Raw genomic sequence first — 17051 nt, forward strand, 5'->3', positions numbered from 1 at the left:
GAGAGGGAGGAAGGGGGCTGAGTGGAGGAGGGGGGAGTAGAACCGCCGGCGGCGTCCAAAGGAGAGTCCTCCATTGGGGGGCGGGGGGGGGGGGGGGGGAGGCACATATAGAGGTGAGGAGGAGGTGGGCAAACAGTGTAGACAACAAAAGATGAAGAGGTGAGGTAAGAAGACAGTTGGAGAACAGTTGTGTGAGAAAGAAGAGGGAAAAGTGAATAGAGACAGATGTCATGTTGGCCTGATGATAAAGAGGGGACGCATTCAGCGTGAATCCGCAGCGGACGACATAGGGCAGAACTTATTACAACCACCTGCTCCTTCTGTTCAATATACTCGGAGCCGTGGTATATAAATGTCACCCATTAAATCCACCAACAAGCATTTTAAGCTCTGAGAGCTGACGCGTGGAGTCCTGTTAAAGACACAGACCGTATCTAACGCTCTCCTCCATTTCTTCCTCAGGGCCTACGCCGTGTTGGATTTTCAACATACTGTGTTATATTTGCCATACAAGGGAGCATTAAGGACACTCAGCTACTAAAACCAGCCCTCTTGTGTAGTTCTAGCATTCATCTCTCCTCCGCTACACCCATAGGTTTTATTCTTAATGGATTTTCTATACCTTAAATTTAAGGGATATTAGGGTTTATGAAAAATACAACCATATAGTGATAGACACATTTTCACCACTGGACGCATTAATGAGTTCAAGATTGAGATGAGAAGGTCAACATCAGTCTCCCTCTAGGTGTTAACGCAATGGGAACGGACTGACCCGGTACGTAATCGATTTTTTTCCGTCCAAAAACTGCGGTGCTTTGTGTCCACAGAGATCATCTGGCGGGCCGCCATCTTGGTGAGGTCGGCTGCGGTCTTAAGTTTCGTTTGTGTCACGAGGTATGAGAGCCGAGTGTAATTTGGCGGAGGCGATCTTTATCGGTCTCTTCTAGCAACCCGTAGGTGCTACACAGACATACAGGATAGGCCTGACGTAGTACAAACGAACAAAATGAGCCCACCCACAGCCCTGTAGGATGTTCTGTTCTCAAGCGGTGGGCTTGTAAAGCACGGGAGTGCTTTTGGTCATTTATATTGACTGTTTTTATAAATATTTCAATGTTTTGGAAGCTTTGTTATTTGGAACGTGGTTGTATGGAGAGAAATAATGTTCTGAAGATAACTACCAATAAAAGTATACAAACAGTAAATATGGCCAAAACATGGACATTCGCCTGGTATATTTTTGAAAGATTGTGTAATAACTGTTGTATCAGTTTCTTTTCATCAAATTTACAGTTACAGTAGTATTCTAGGTGTATTAGAAGATATTCAGGTGCATTATAGTCTTAAGATGGACCATAGGATGGTTTTGATGGTTTATTGCATCAAAATAACCAGGCGAGGATGAAAATATTATATTTTTTTCTATATTGCATCTCCATGTGGTCTGTAATGGTAAAATAAATGTTAATCTACAATGGATTTATATTCCTTAGCTTCTGACCTTTCAAAGGAGTCCAGAATTATGCATCTAGGCCTAATGGTTGAAGAGATATTCCTGATTTATTTTGGATATGTGATTTTAGGCGTTTTTCCTAGAAATAGGTGCCAGGTAGGAGGTGGTTTTAAGTACAGAGCCGGAGTCAGCACATGCTTAGCTTAGCTCAGCATAAAGACTAAAGCCAAGCCCGTTCTGCTTCCAAACATTTCAAAATGCACCTGCCAACATAGGGTTAAACTGTTCTGAACGAGGAATAACTAAAGGTGTTCCTTTTATCACACGTATGCTCTGTAGCGGCTCACCTCATCCTCCTCGGCGGCTCCATCTGTAGCAGCTGCCATCTCCTCACCGCTCCTCCTGGGGTCTCTCTGGTCGCGGCTGGTGGCCACCTGCTCAGCCGCCCACTCCCTCAGCACCTCATCCAGGTTGAAGCGGCGCCGGTAGCTCACGAAGAACGAACTCACCTGGACGGACAGGCAGAGATGGGGAGTTAGAGAATAAATCAAGAGGATAGAGAAGTCGTACTGTGTTCAAGGACACACAGACTGGAGGTCAGAAAACAAATGAAGGGAGGGATAATGGAGATTATACTTATCCTATAAGGAAAAATATAATCTAGAGGAGGGATGAAAAGCTGATAGGCAGCTCACACAAAGTAAACTACTGAAAGGATGGAGGGTAAAGGCTGAGGTCAGAATATGAGATAAGGTGATCTTCACAAGATTCTTCCTCAAGTTCAACACTTGAAAAGGACGACGCTCACCTGAGCTGGTGTCTTGGTCCCTATCACCTCAGCAATAGCTGCAAAGTCTTTACCATAGCGACGGATAGCTGGAAACGAGACAGAAGAAAAAGATCGGGTTAAAAGTTGTCTATGGATCACTCACAACCAATTCACTGCCACACACTTCTGTTCACTTTCATCTTCAGGCCGGCCGAGTGCCTGTCCATCACCTTTATATTACTCACATTTCAGCTTCTGCTTTCTCCTTTACAGTGTGCACTACACAGCTGCCGCTGATTGAGGCTAAATGCTTTGCTCAAAGGCACACTGAGTGCAGCCCCTAAGGGCAAGTGAAGTCTTTCTGACTATAACTGAAAGCTACAGAGATTTAAACTCCCTAATTGCACCAATACAACTAATAATTCAATTAGTCAAATCCTTTGTTCCTCACAGCTTATTTATAATTCAGGATCAAGGTCTTAATAATCCTCAACTGAAGTGTCAGATCATCTAACAGCACCTGAAATTCCCTTTCCAACTCAGTGAGCTCCGTCAGACAATTTTTGTAACTTCCTGAAACAGACAATCCAACAGTTCTGCCTCATTTACATAGTGGCCGGCCAGGTGTGCTGGGGAGTGAAACAAGGCGTCTGGCGTGTGCAAAAGATGCTGTGAAGTAAGAACGCTTCTCCCCATGGGGACATCTCACTGACATAGGCTACATTCAGACTGCAGGCCTTAATGCTCAATTCCGATTTTTTTCCCCCAGATCCGATTTTTTTTGTTTGATAGTTCAAATTATATGTTTAAATATAAGACTCCAGTGTGAACTGTCTGCGGCCTGAAAGTGACCCGCATGCGCAGAAGAATAACACGACGTAACACGCAAGTGCTCACAACTCTGTTCTTTTCATTACGATTTCTGGCGCTGTTCAACGCAACTGCCCCACAACTCACTCCCTCCGTCTCGCTCTCCCCACTGTGTCCGCTCGGACAGATAGCATGCACGTACCTCAGAAGAGAGATCACGGTCCGGTAGATTTCAGGTGTAAGAAAGGGAATTTGTGAGCAGATGATAGCGAGGCAGAGGAGGAAGAGAGCCACATACATAATTATGGCTTTTTGAGGAGCTGAACAGCTGCTCTAGAGTGACGTCAAAGTCGCATCAATTCTAACCAGTGTGTCCAGAGTGAGGTCGCATTTAAAAAGATCCGATCTGTATCGGATATGGACAACATTTGAAAGTGTCCCAATTCCAAACTGGAAAAGATCAGATTACATGTGACTTGGCCTGTTCACACTGTCATAGAAAGATCATATCTGAGTCACATATGGGCAAAGAAAATGGAGATGTGGGTCACATTGGCCTGCAGTCATAGCCATAATGCATCCCCCTAGTCCCTTTCCCTAACAACAACAATCACTACAGGCAGTAGTGAAGGGTTAACTTAAAAATGTAAATGTGCCTCATGAGTACCAATGTAGGCCGTTTCTGTGTGAGGAAAATATGAATGTGTCTAACAGTCCGATTTCTCCCTGTGAATGTGAGGAAGGAAGATGAGAGCCGGCAACACGAGGTGACTCTGTAGGAGGGAAGGAAGATGATGCTTCTGCCTTTACTCACCCTGTACAGCCAGGAGCTGCTCCTCTGTGGTCCAACGAGAGTTCATCTTAGAGACAGGCTGAGAGAGACGGAGGGAGAGGGAGAGGTTAGAGAGAGGTGGTAAGAAAGAAGAGAAGAGAGGGGTGAAAATGACAGCATGAGAACAAAGAGCAGATTAGGACTGTTGTCAGTCCTGAAATAATATCTGGGAGGGCGGCAAGAGCAGAGTGAATAAATGAAAGAGGAGAGGGACAAACTGAAGAGCTAAGGAAAAGTCAGGAAACAAAAAATCAAATAGGGGATAGATGGATGATGCAACAGAGGGAAAATGTAGAAAGAAAGGAGTGAAAAAACTAAGACTTACCTCAGCAGGTCTGAAAGTGTCAACACCTTCATTTAAGCTCTGTTTCAAACTACTGTTGTTCTGTTTAATAGACTGAACCTGAGAGAAAAAGGTGTCGGGGAAGAAAGAGGGGAAGAGTATGAGTGAACAGTAATAGCGTACTGTATAGCACAGAATCACTCTTCTAATAATATCGTTCCCAACGGTTCATTATATTGGTCGCATAAAAATGATAGTTCCTTAATATACTGTTACACCATAAACAGGGTTTCTGCAGGTTTCACCTGGTCAAATTTAAGACTTTTAAGACCTTTTTAAGACCACTATGAATGAAATTAATGACCTATATCACGACATCAAAAAAAGAAACGCAAAGGAAATGCAGACAAAATGTCTTGCAGAGTAAATAAATTTATTCAAATTAGGGTTGAGTGATATCTACAAAATTGGCATTGGACGATGTCTACAATGAAACACCGGGATGGACGATAACGTTGATAAGCTACGTAAGAAACCAGCTGGCATGTAAAAAAGGATCACAGGTGGAAAAATCCAGAAAAAAAAAAAGACGAGTTCTGTGTTTTTCGGCAACTTTATAAAACACAACCTACTGCTGATGGAGAAACTCAGGGAAGCAGACAGGAAGAGAGAGAGACAGAGAGGGGCGGGGAAAGCCGGTGTGTTTGAAGTAAGAGACCAGAGGTTAAGTTGAGAGCGTGAGCGAGTGCAGGGAGAAGAGAAGACGAGGCAGGTGCAAAGCAGGTCCATTTACAAATAATAAAAATAATGTCCATGGGGATTAAAACATGCTTTCACAGGGTGGTATAATGTAAAAAATGAAGGTTTGTGTTTTCCAATAAAGAAATATGCAATTCCACATAATTTTGGAAAGTAAAGTAGGAAAATCTAGAGCAGATATTGAATAAACTACACCAAGCTAAACTTGCTAAATAAGTCTACTGGGTTTGAATTATAATCATTAGATCAGGGAAAATTCAGTGATAAGTTTTGATGCTCTCCACAATGATTTTACATTCATGGCGCAGCACCCAGCAGTTTTGAGCCTCACCACCTTATAAAAGGCAGGAAAACACTCTTAACATGACCTCAGAATCATTACAGATACAACATTTGCCTTTTCTGTCTTAGTTTACTGCTTTATACATTTGTAGAAAAATTAACATAAAAATAGTCAACATGAGAACCACCTCCCTTCTGTATAATTACAAGCATTTCATTTGTACATTAAAATCCAAAAGAATAATCTACTCATTAGCTTAGTTTGCATCCCTAATCTGCTTTAACATTACTGACCTCGGCTCCTCCGTAGTCAACACCGTCCTTTTTAATTTAACAAAGATGTACAGTACAGGACCGAGCTGTGACCTGACAACTTAATACTGATCTTATCCTCTGCTAACTCTGACCCTCACTTTCTGCCGCTCTCTCTCACATTCACTCATCCTTTGAAGAATGAGGAGAGGGAGACAGCCAGTGTTACCTTAACTTACTGAAAATCATTAATGATCGCGTGAAATTTTAGTAGAAGCCCTCATTCATTAAGTTCGACAGTAGGCTTCAAATACATTGCTAGTGACTGGTTTGAACCAAGACTTAAGCTCTGTTTCTATGGGTTGCACTTTTAGATCTGTGGATGAGAGGCAGCGTTACATGGACGTTGGAAAATTAATACCTGTTCAAAATGATTTAAGACCTAGAACACAAATTTCAGCGAATTTAAGACTTATAAGGCCTTAAATTTTGAAAGTTAAGACTTTTTAAGACCCCGCGGCAACCCTGATAAAGCTCTGGAGGGGGTGTTAAATATGCCAGATAAATAGCTATACACACACACTCTGTTGGTGTTCCTTAAAACTCCCACTAGAAGGACATTTAGTGCATTTACACCTTCAGTTCATAAATCAGATGACCACAGATTCAATGCAAGGCCAGATTAAAATACATACGAAAGGTAAATACCTGTCTCTTGAGTGACACCAACTGCGTGTCCAGCTGTCGTACAGTTAGCACACCGGCGTCGTGGGAGGCCGACAGGGACGTGATGTCTCCCTGCTCCAGGTACATGCCTTTGGGTGGCCTGCGGCGTGCTCTGAGCGGGTGGTGGCGGTACTGAGCCCCGATACTTTCCTTCTTCACTGGCCCAGAGCGGCTGGGGGTCACCTTGTCAGAGCTGGCGTTGTTGGGGTTCTGTTTCACTGCCTGTGTGGACGGAGAAACCAGGTTCTATCCTTTTTACAAGAACAGCAATTCAAGAGTGCCGCGATACATTTATGTTTAAAAAATGAAGTGAAAATTGAAGAATACAGAAGGCATTGATTTAGCTGATCTCCTCAGGTAAGTCATGACTAATAAAACACAAAGATTTGTTTATATAACCACACACGCACGTTACTGTGTTGCTCACCTCTTTCTTGGTGTCAATCTCAAAGTCACTGTCACTGCCTGGGTCACCTTCCTCCAGATCATCATTACTACAAGAAAAAGAAAACGTAACTATTTGTCCACAGCCAATATTCTCTTTCTAAAACGCTCGAAAATGTCAACTAAAAATTACAAGAAATAATATCAAAGCATCTCATACATATTCACGAGACTCTTGTTTCCCAGGATGACATCCTTATCAAAAGGATTTTTGTAAATGTCACATCTCAGATGAGTTGTTTCTGACAACTTAAATATTTCCGTTCTTTCTTCCCTCTGTCCATCCCTCCCCCTTCAGACCCAGTTTTGACAGGTTAAAGTTTCATGGTGTCTCATACCTGTCATCTTTCTCTCTTTTGTTGACCAGCCTCCTGGCCTGACGGTCCATGACCGAGGTCCTGGTCCTGGTCTTCTTCCAGCTGTAGTAATACTTCACCAGGCTGGAGATCAGCTTATCTGGAAGCTACACACAAACACAGAAATATTGAAAGTTGCACTCACTCCTGTCCTGAATATTCTGAGTGCGTGTTATTTTGGTCTCTCACCATCTGCTGGATGCGGTGGAAGCTCTTGCCATGGAAGCTGAAGGCCTGCTCGAACAGCACTTTATCCTCCACTGTCCACTCGTCTGGGAACGGGGTGAAGTTGGCTAGGTCGGCGAGTGAGCGCTCCACGTCGTGCTTGTGCCATAGCAACATGCCCAGAGCCTGACAGGGCAGAGGGGACGAACACCGGGTCAGGCAACCAGGGACAAGTCAGGAGAGAGGGGGGCACAAACAAGTGGTAAAAAGACATTTCATGTTGCGCTGCTGTACCTGCTCCATGTTGTATCCATGTTTCTCTTTCGCCATCAGGATATACTCGTCCACTTGGGTACGAAGAGAGAAACAAACGGGTTCAAAAGAGAAGAGAAAAGGAACCGACATTAATGAAAAGGAGAAAGAAAGATGAGGAAAAAGAAATGTAGAGACGTGAGGGAAGGAGATGAAGACACAGAGTGTAAGAGAAAACGAGTGCACAGGAAGAAAAGGAGAGAATGAAAGTTTTAATTGCTGTACTCCAGTCCGCATGTAGCCTTTAAACTGAAGGTCACTCTGTCAAGCTTGTACAAGTGAATGTCAGGTGAGGTAGGCAGGTGTGAGTGTGGAGCTTACACATTGCATCAGAAAGGTGACTGTTGGGACACCAGACCAGCATGCTCCTCTGGTCCTTCTCATTGTAGCGGGTTGGACTGTCTGGTAACAAGAACAAACAGGAACATTTGAGGCATATATTTAAATCCCTCTTTTACTTTTTCACACCATCTCGTGTGCCTCCTCTCGTCCCTCGTCTGCCTCCACCACTTATCTTCAACACCCAATCTCTCTCCCCCCGATTGTTTACTTATCAAACCTCAAATTAACTTTTACTGTCTTCCTCTCGCTCTCTCCTTTGCGTGTTCCAAACTCCATCTTTGGCTTCCTGTTCATGAACAGGAAAAACGAGGAAGAGACAGTGGCACGTTGGTCGGTGGACTCTATTGGGATTCAACACTTGTGCACTGATGTTAAAGGAGAGGCTGGTTTGCCTGCTTGTCCCTTCCTCTGGTGCCATCTGATGTTTGTGCAACAAATTCATTTATGGTCACTGTTTCACTAGTATTCAGCCACTTTACATGTACTACAGTATTGCTCACGCAAGGTATCAGGGTGTTCACTGAGCAGTTACAGAACTTTTTTCATTCCTCATGAATAAAGGCCCATTTATACTTGTGCGTAGGTGTGTCCGTCATTCTGCAATTACACTCCCGAACGCTAGTTGGCAGTAGCGCTACAGCGTCCACTGTGTTGACTTTTGCCGGCCGAGCAGACTAACTTACGGTTTAGCGCTCCGCTAACATAAATGGGGGTATAATTGTAAACGTGCGGCTGGTGTAGCCTTTTCAAATGTTACCCACCGAATGGATCACATTCTGATAGCGAAACGAGTCATTTCGCTCGGGTTGCGACGGTCAAATATATTGATTTACTGTGTTACAGCAGTCGTTTTGGCCGCTAGTAAATGTTACTTCAAAGCGCGGAGTACTTCCGGTCGGCTCGGAGGCATCGCGAGGCTACCCAGCCGACCAGTCACAGAGCTTTTGGTCCGCGTCGACTCGACGTGTAGTTACATTTTGGAGGAGGTGCACATCAGGCGACGCCGTAGCCCCGTAGCCTACGCCGTCACCTACGCCCTCGATTTGACGCAGAAGTATAAATTGCACTTAACGGAGCAAAAAAACACAAAACTCACGGATTGGATCGTACCGTGGTTTAGGGGTGGGCAATATGGCAAAAATGATCACGATTTATTTCATGTTTTTAAGACTTTTGTTTTTAAGTTATTGGTCTAAAAGAGAAAAACAACACTACTTTATTAATCACATACAATGTTGACTAATGATTCATTCAAACAACAATTCAACACCGATTCACTTTGTTCTTATAAGATTTTAAAATACATTTTTTGATTTGATGTTCCTATTAATGTGCTGTTTGGTTCTGCATAAAAACACAAAGACAGGGAGGGACTTGTTGCAGATATTGACTGGCGTTTACAGTAGCCAATAGTCTGAATGTACGTTACGCCCCCTCCCCGTCATGCAGGCTTTGTGCTGACTGATTAGCTTAGCACTCAGTGAGTGAACACTGTGGCCGGCCGGGACCGAACACAGCCTCAGAGATGGACACAGTCTGACGACAGGAAATACAGGGCCGAGGCGGTTTTCTTGTCGGGTTTGGCTCTTAGCACGCTGGGGCTGACTCAGCTGATAGGACAGCTAGCAGCACAGCTAACAGAGCTAACTAGCTATAGATACAGACAGATACTGTTTACTTTGCAGATTAGCAAAAAGTAAATGTGTCACTAGTGATACTAATTATTTAACACGTTTTCTAACTTTTAAGACTTTAAGGTCTTTCAATATGCCACACATACGTTATCACCATAGGATGAATGACTCAGGGTTTTGTGTCTTGTTTCCCCACAATAAACTGTTTAAATGATGATTTAGTATTTAAACAGGTATGGTAAAACATCTGGAAGAAAACTGTAAATTAATTCTTTTTGTTTACATACAACTGGTGGAAGAGACATTATATAGACATTATGTTCTGTTCCCTTCTGTCCATTTTGCTCGATTTCTACATTAACACTGGTCATTTGACCTTCATTTCTCTCATCTCCCTCCATTTCAATGTCCTCCACATTTCTCCTCGCCTCTACATGTCCTTCTCAGCCCTGATTTCCTCCCTCCTTTATATTCCCCTCTGTCATCTCCCTTTCTCTCAAGCTTTTTTCTTTCTTCCAACTTACCTGGTTTGAACTCTGGGATCTGAGCCTGGTAGTCTCCTCCCACTCTGATCATGCTGTCTGTAGAGAGAAAGAGACAGAGAGAGCCACACAAGACGAATATGAGCTTTTATTTCCCAGAAGGATGGGTAGAGCTGTAGAGATACAGAGGATGGGGGACAAGTATTCATGTAAATTTTAAAGTTGCAGAGCTGGGTAGACCGGATCATAAGAAGACAGATAACAGAAAAGACGTAAGGAGAGTCATCAATATTCATGGCACAGTAAATAACAGTGATCATGATCTTCTATTTCATACATGCCCTGCCCTCTAACAGGCTTTACTATTGTTTTATCCTGTCAAGGATCAAATAAACCGTTAAGAGGGCAGAGCACGTCCTATTACAACTAGAGTAACAACCAGGTAAATTCTTTGTTATTTCTTTCAATGACAACATGCTGCATCAGCTTAATCATTTTCCAGTAATAGTAATATTTTGTACCTATTAGTACTCACTGATACTTATAAACCAAAATGTTGACTAAATATCTGATACACTGAAATAACAGCTGCTGTACCCTACCAATCTCAAATTTTTTCACGAGCTACTTGATCCAAATATACTGGAGATCCTGGTTCAAAAATACTACGTCTATAACTTTACGTTTTTAGACTGACATGATCTAAATTAAAGAATAACTAGGTGAATGCGTCTCCTGAAAGTGACGTAATTGGCTAAGTACAGATGCTGGCTTGCACAGAGCTCTTTCACCCAACAACAGAAGTTTTATTTTGGCCCGTTACCACGTTAATCACAGAATTAACATTAATAAGCAACAGTGGATATGACCTGCTGCCGCCACTGCACCGGCTAAAACAAGAAGCTACTACCTAAATGTTTAGACACTGAGCTTTGCTAATGATAATTAGCATCATACTTCAGCGAATCTGTGTCTCTATCACCAGAGCGCCCAAATAATTTTTCAAACACACTAATTTTCTCTCTCATATGCAATGAAATGCTGCACTAGTAAAGGAGAGCAGAACTGCACGCAGAGGTGGACATGATATACTAGAATAAAGTAAAGAAAGGATAAGATTTTGATCAGCTTTATTATCCTGATCCTTTAAAATGTACCGCTGAATCCAATCCTTAGTCTAACTTTCTTCTCATACATCCGAACTTGATTGTGACTAATCTGAGCTGTTTGTCTCTACTATCCATCCCCACAGCCACAGCCACCTCACGGTGGCGGTTTACACAATCCAATCAATTATATGTATATAAATATGTGTAAAGTACTGCCACTGCTTGTTTTACATCAAGCTAAATTAGCCTAATATTTTATTGTATAAAAATGCGATAATTAAAGGTAGAGGCACTCTTTATTTCAGTCGAGGCGGGGCACCTCCATTATTAAATGCAGTGGGAAACCCTGGGGATATGTAATTAGTTTGCAAGAGTGAAAACATTCCTGTCCTGAAGTTTGAGAGGAAAACACAGGGAGACTGCTTTTAATCAACTATTTAAATTATAGTGGTTCTAATAGTTTAAAAAGACTAGGAACTGCTGATTGCTTCGATCTTCACTATTTACTTAATTGTTTTTAATCACAGCATATAACTTGTCTCTTTTTACAAAAGAACAATAGCATATATTGTGATAAATACCGTGATAACTTTTTCAACATATCGCTCATCACCAAGTGACAAGATATACAGACAGTCACAGATGGGGGGGGGAGAGAGTGTAGTAAGGAAAAGTGTGAGCGGACGGCAGACAGAGTAATTAGTGCTGTGGCAAAGAGCGTGGACGGCGGAGAGTGACGAGAGACTCTGAGAGAGTCAGATGAGCCGACCAGGAGGAGGAAGAGACAGATTAGTTTCCTCAGGGACAGAGGACAGGAAGGGAGGAGACAGTTGGTGTGTGTGGGTGTGTGGGTGTGTGTGTGTGTGGGTGTGTGTGTGGGTGTGTGTGGGGTGGGGTAAGCAATGGGTGGAGAGAGGCAGGAAGGGGTTGAGTAACGGAGAAATTATATTGGGTGGAAGAAAAAGAATGAGCATTAAAAGAGGGGATTGATGAAAAAGACAGAGGTGACTGACAGGCTAAAAGGGGATGGAGGAGTTGGAGGCCAGGATGAAATAATGATAGGAACGGTGGCTTGTGATGCTAAGTCTCAGACCTTAATCATCTAGGGAAATCTGGGTGCTGAAGTGGCTTTTGAACATTAAGTTAAACTGTCGTGTTTGATCTATAATATTATCTTTAGTCTGTGTGTCGAGTGAGATAACTGTTAAAAAAAATGAAAAGATCAACAGCAAGTCGGTGGGTGAAGGACAGAATGGAGGAAGCGAAGATTTATGTGGGCAGAGGAAAACAAGAAGTGTGGGAAGGGGGTGGAGGAGAGAAGGAGGGGACGACAGAAGCACTGCAGCAATGCAATGAATGCAACTTGAACAGCTGGGATGACGTCTCGATGGAATTGTGTCGACTGTAGGTACACATGCTTCATGACAGAAACCCAGGCATCAAGTCGCGAAATAGCCAGAGAAATCAGATGAAGTCAGATTATACAGTTTAGTGTGTGTGTGTGTGTGTGTGTGTGTGTGTGTGTGTGTCTCTACCATGAGCATGCTCTTCATCGCTGCTCTCTTCTTCAGAGTGCGGCTGGCTGTTGCCGTTGGTTACGGTCTTGGCTCTGCTCCTGGACAGGACCCCGGCCCCCGAGCGCTCCATCACGGAGGGCATGGCTGTAACCAACAAACAGACCCTAAAAATACAATCCCCTTCACGTACACAAAATACAGTTTCTGTCTTAAGATTCAATCTGCCAGTTGGCTGCGATATGTTTTGACTTGAGACCAGGCAGGGCTGGGTAATGAAACAATACTGATAACTACTGCGATTTAATTTTCCTCAATAACGATATAGCAAAAGTTTAATAAATGTTTGATTCATTTGAATTACGCACAAAGTAGCACTTTTTCTATTTAGATATTTATTTTGTTGAGGAAAAGAGACGCAGAATTGTTGAAAATAGGTTTTATCATAATTGTTATCAATGTTCTACCTCAGATTTATGAAGTGATCCACTGTTTGGCATCAAGTGTCTGTTCTGACCATAAAGAAAAGTTTAAAACCAAAAGTAACCCGATAATTAACGTTATCGAATGAGATGTAATTTTTTATCGTGATAACATTTTTAGCTGTATCGGCCAGCCCAACTTGAGACCCTATAAAATCTCATTCACTATAATGCTGCTACACTCGAAGCACTCCTGACATGTTCCCTTGAGCCCAGCTGATTTTCCAAACACTGGCTTCCAGCATGAGAACTCATTAACACTCGCCATCTCTCAGTTATCTCTCGCCGAACCCCATTGTCACTCAGTAGCTCTCAGCGTCACCTTACATCTTACTATTTCTCTAATCAAAATGACCTTGCACCGTTTCCAGTACAGTAGGGCATAGCGCGATTAAGATGCCGTGACATAGCCTCTATTTGTTGGCTAATAACACCCCTTTTACTAATTGCGGGATTTAAGCTCAAGTTTAAGATCCGATCTTCTTCTGCTCAAGTATTGACCTCAAGAGCACCTCCACACACGAGGCGCTTCTTCATCCTGTTCATCACAGGACCCGGGCTGATTAACTCAAGTCTTCCTCTGTTACCCCAGCTAATAAAGAGCATGCTCCTGTCATGGGGGCACCACCCACAAACACAACAGATGGCTACTAATACGATTCTGATACCTCAACTCAGGGTATCTGCTGATGCAGTGTGTGAGCCGATGCCATACCAATACTCTCTTTTCCCCACATTTTAAATCTGTATACCTCAGAGTGGTTTATTATTATGTAAGGTAACAGGATGTCAGGGATTGCTGTGGCACTAAAAGCTGAGTTGGCAGCCCGCCATGACTGAATGAATATAATGGACATCAGAAACAATGAATTTTACAGTGGCACTGATGAAGAAACTTTATTTATCAGTCACATTATGGCCTATATCCCATCCACATAAAGTCAGTAAAATGGCTGAAAGTCAATCAGTGATATCGATCCAGCAGACTGGCCATCATTAACTGATTTATTATTAGTCGTTTTTTTAAGCAAAAGTGTCAAATATTTCCTTGTTTCAGCTTTGAATATAGATAAAGAATATATACTGAATATCTTTAGGTTTTACAGATTTTATGAAGATGTCTCAAGGAAACCGGGCTGGCTATTAATCGACTTAACATAATATACATAAACAGCAGATTAATAAATAATGAAAATATAACAAAACATTATTCATATCCATTCAGAGTATTACTTTTAGCAGCAGTGCAAAGCAATTCAAAGTAGCAGGCGTAAGCAAATCGATTGCTTAGTTGACTGACAGAGAAGAATACACAACAAATCTTATTATAGATTAATCATAATCATATCACTCTTTAGTTTCAGCCTCAAATATGAATATTTGCTTTTCTTTTATGATAGTACAGGGAATGATATTTCAGTTTTTGACTATTGGTTGGGCCCAACAAGCTGTCTAAATTCTACGTTAACTTGGGCGTCTGACATTTTGTAGACCAAATCATTAATCGAGAAAATAATCATGAGATTAATAAATAAGGAAAATGATCATTAGTTGCAGCCTTCCACATTTTAGTGAATGTGAAAAAGACATAAAAGGGATGTGGATATTTTATATCTGTCTATTCAACTGCAACAATAAGGATGTTCAGTCTGCAATATAAACATCAATGCATCAGCACAGCTTACCAGTGCCACAACGTGGATAAAAAAATAAATAATAAAAATAACGTGCCATGGATAACATGAGGGCCCTCCTGCAAGAAGGGGGGGGGGGGCTCTCATTTTAAGTGTCATCCACAGTCTGCGCTATATTATTACTTGACCAAGCCTCGTTTTCTTCCTCTGTCTCCCAGGCGGGTCAGCGATTCGCACAGTAACACAAAAGACTTCAGACAGTCAGCTCAGGACACGGCTTCAAACAGCAGAAAGTTACCCAGCAAAACGCACTTATCGTGCACAAACGACAGGTGTCCACAAACAACGAAGACAGCTATCACTCGCACAGATCGGAGTAAAAACACCAATGAAGTGCGCCAAGTCGTAAAGGCTCACACTTGTTCGCACTCACCATCACAGCAGCAACTTCATCTCCAGTTTCCTAAACGCCCGGCCGCGGAGTTACACGACAGAAGGGCGACATGAACTTATTTCACCCAGTCTCCTGATTAAACGTGATCAGATATGCTCGTGGAGAGGAACCGAGGGGGCGATCTTTACAACCCGCGAGGTTAAATCACATCTACCAAACTCCGGTAGACAATACAAGTGTCTGAGGCTCTCTGGGGGTCTTTGTCTATCGCGGCTCCCGGTGGCCCCCCCAACAGCTGCCCCCCTCTCTAACTTCACTGGAAACTCACGCCATCCAAACCTACACACATCTCAGTCTACGTGAGCACATCTCGATGTTTGTGCAATCGCTGAAGCTACTAAAGGAGACGAAGACGTGTAATCCTCAGAGAGCTGTGATGTGAGCCTCGAACACCGCTACGGTAGCCTCGGATCTCCATCTCATTCATCCACTGTTAAGAGCAATAAGAGTTAAACTATAATACTATAACACATAACTGCTAACCCGACCCGGAAGGGTCTAGTTTCAGTAATACGTATCTCTCAAACACTCGCTTTGTGCTTCATTTTCACGACCTCTCACCACCACATGTAACTTTTCTGCACCTTAACTTTAGTTAAATTTAGATATCTGATATGATCACCATGCAGCACTGAACCAATCCATACTACATACTGATAAACCTGGTTCAGGCTGATGTCTAAAAAAAAAAAAACATAAATAACTTGTATCTTCTATATCATCGAAATGTGTAGTCTGAGTCAACTCTCCTCTCTTATGCATCATGGTTTTACTCATTCTGACACATAACGTTGGCAGTAGTAGTCTTCCTGAAGTGACTGATAATGTGCTCATGGATCTCAGGACTAAGTTTAGCGAGTCCTTATAGTGGCTTTTTGTATTTGGTAAAGGTAACGTTAACACTATAACATTAGTACGGGGACTCCCTTTTTATATCCGCCAAAGCTTTGTTTTCTGCATATTAGTTAATTATTAATTAACATTAAACCTCTGCAAAAATGAAGAGCTGGCACCCGGTGCTTTACCTGACCTACATTTGCTCGCTTAATCAATATCTTCACAGCTTTCCTCAGCAGTCATCTGTGTTGTGTGTGTCAGACTTTGAAGTCCTTTTGTTTTCCCCACGCGTACGTTGCTGTTACTATTACTAACGCGGAGTAAAAAAAACTCGCTCTCTGGATTATCAAAACTCAAGTTGGTGGTCTCTTTCAGGCTGTTGTCGCTGCAAACAGTAGCCCCTCGAACGGTCCAAGTAATTTAAGGAGGCTGAACCATGAAATAAAATAAAGAAACAGGCGACATTCCCCCCCTCACCAAAGTGCAACCTGGAGTCAAACCCAGTTGGTCGTTGGGATGCTAACGTTAGCCAGTTAGCTTGCGGCTAGTACCGTCGCGTTACATTAGTAACGTGACTAGTTGGAAGTCGAGATAACAGTCACACTGTACCTGTGTTTCGTTCCTCTCCGCCTGCCCGCACTCAAAACTTATCTGCGTCTCTTTCCGGCTGTTTATAATCCCTTTCGAAGCGCTCAAAGACTACTATTGCATCTAAAACGGCTTAATTCTCGCCTAATTGATGAGCACCGTCAGTACAATGAAGTGAACTGCTCGGGTAGATGGTAGCAGCCGGGGAGACGGACAACACCCGGGGAGAAGTGAGGTGGACATCCGCCCCGATGCGTTCGCCTCTCCCAACCAACCAGCCGTTTGGATTGACGAAAAGTAGTCCTGTTAAACTACTAAGTGCAGTATACTCTTGATTTTGGATTTATGCTGCAAAACATGTAATTTGACACGCGAGAGTGATTTATTTCGCATCAGATGGTCGTGCTGAAAGGCTTTTGGGGAAAAATACGCTTTTAAAACTGCCTACGTGCTAATTCACACTATGATTATTATCCACAGATAGTCTCGTTTAAACTGAAGGCGAAAGGAGGCGCAGTTATATTTGTAG

At 42.7% G+C, this 17051-nt stretch overlaps 1 protein-coding gene across 2 annotated transcripts in view; it reads right to left on the reverse strand.

Annotated features, from left to right (window-relative positions):
• Positions 1-16782, reverse strand: part of rcor2 (REST corepressor 2) — a 19616-nt gene extending 2834 nt beyond the window's left edge. Inside the window, exons 1-13 of one of the 2 annotated variants that reach the window (XM_046065602.1) lie at positions 16544-16782; positions 12549-12674; positions 9947-10003; positions 7768-7848; positions 7429-7481; positions 7159-7320; positions 6952-7076; positions 6597-6663; positions 6152-6391; positions 4193-4270; positions 3850-3907; positions 2265-2332; positions 1804-1965 (exon numbers count right to left, since the gene is read on the reverse strand). In XM_046065602.1, coding sequence (XP_045921558.1) covers positions 1804-1965; positions 2265-2332; positions 3850-3907; positions 4193-4270; positions 6152-6391; positions 6597-6663; positions 6952-7076; positions 7159-7320; positions 7429-7481; positions 7768-7848; positions 9947-10003; positions 12549-12672 — 1275 coding nt within the window. In that variant the 5' untranslated portion in view covers positions 12673-12674; positions 16544-16782. Of the gene's footprint in view, positions 1-1803; positions 1966-2264; positions 2333-3849; positions 3908-4192; positions 4271-6151; positions 6392-6596; positions 6664-6951; positions 7077-7158; positions 7321-7428; positions 7482-7767; positions 7849-9946; positions 10004-12548; positions 12675-16131; positions 16270-16543 lie in introns of those variants that run through there. The other variant, XM_046065603.1, reaches the window with a different exon arrangement.
• Between the last annotated feature and the right edge of the window lie 269 nt (positions 16783-17051).

Source organism: Micropterus dolomieu, linkage group LG12 (genome assembly GCF_021292245.1).
Source record: "Micropterus dolomieu isolate WLL.071019.BEF.003 ecotype Adirondacks linkage group LG12, ASM2129224v1, whole genome shotgun sequence".
Taxonomy (NCBI): domain Eukaryota; kingdom Metazoa; phylum Chordata; class Actinopteri; order Centrarchiformes; family Centrarchidae; genus Micropterus; species Micropterus dolomieu.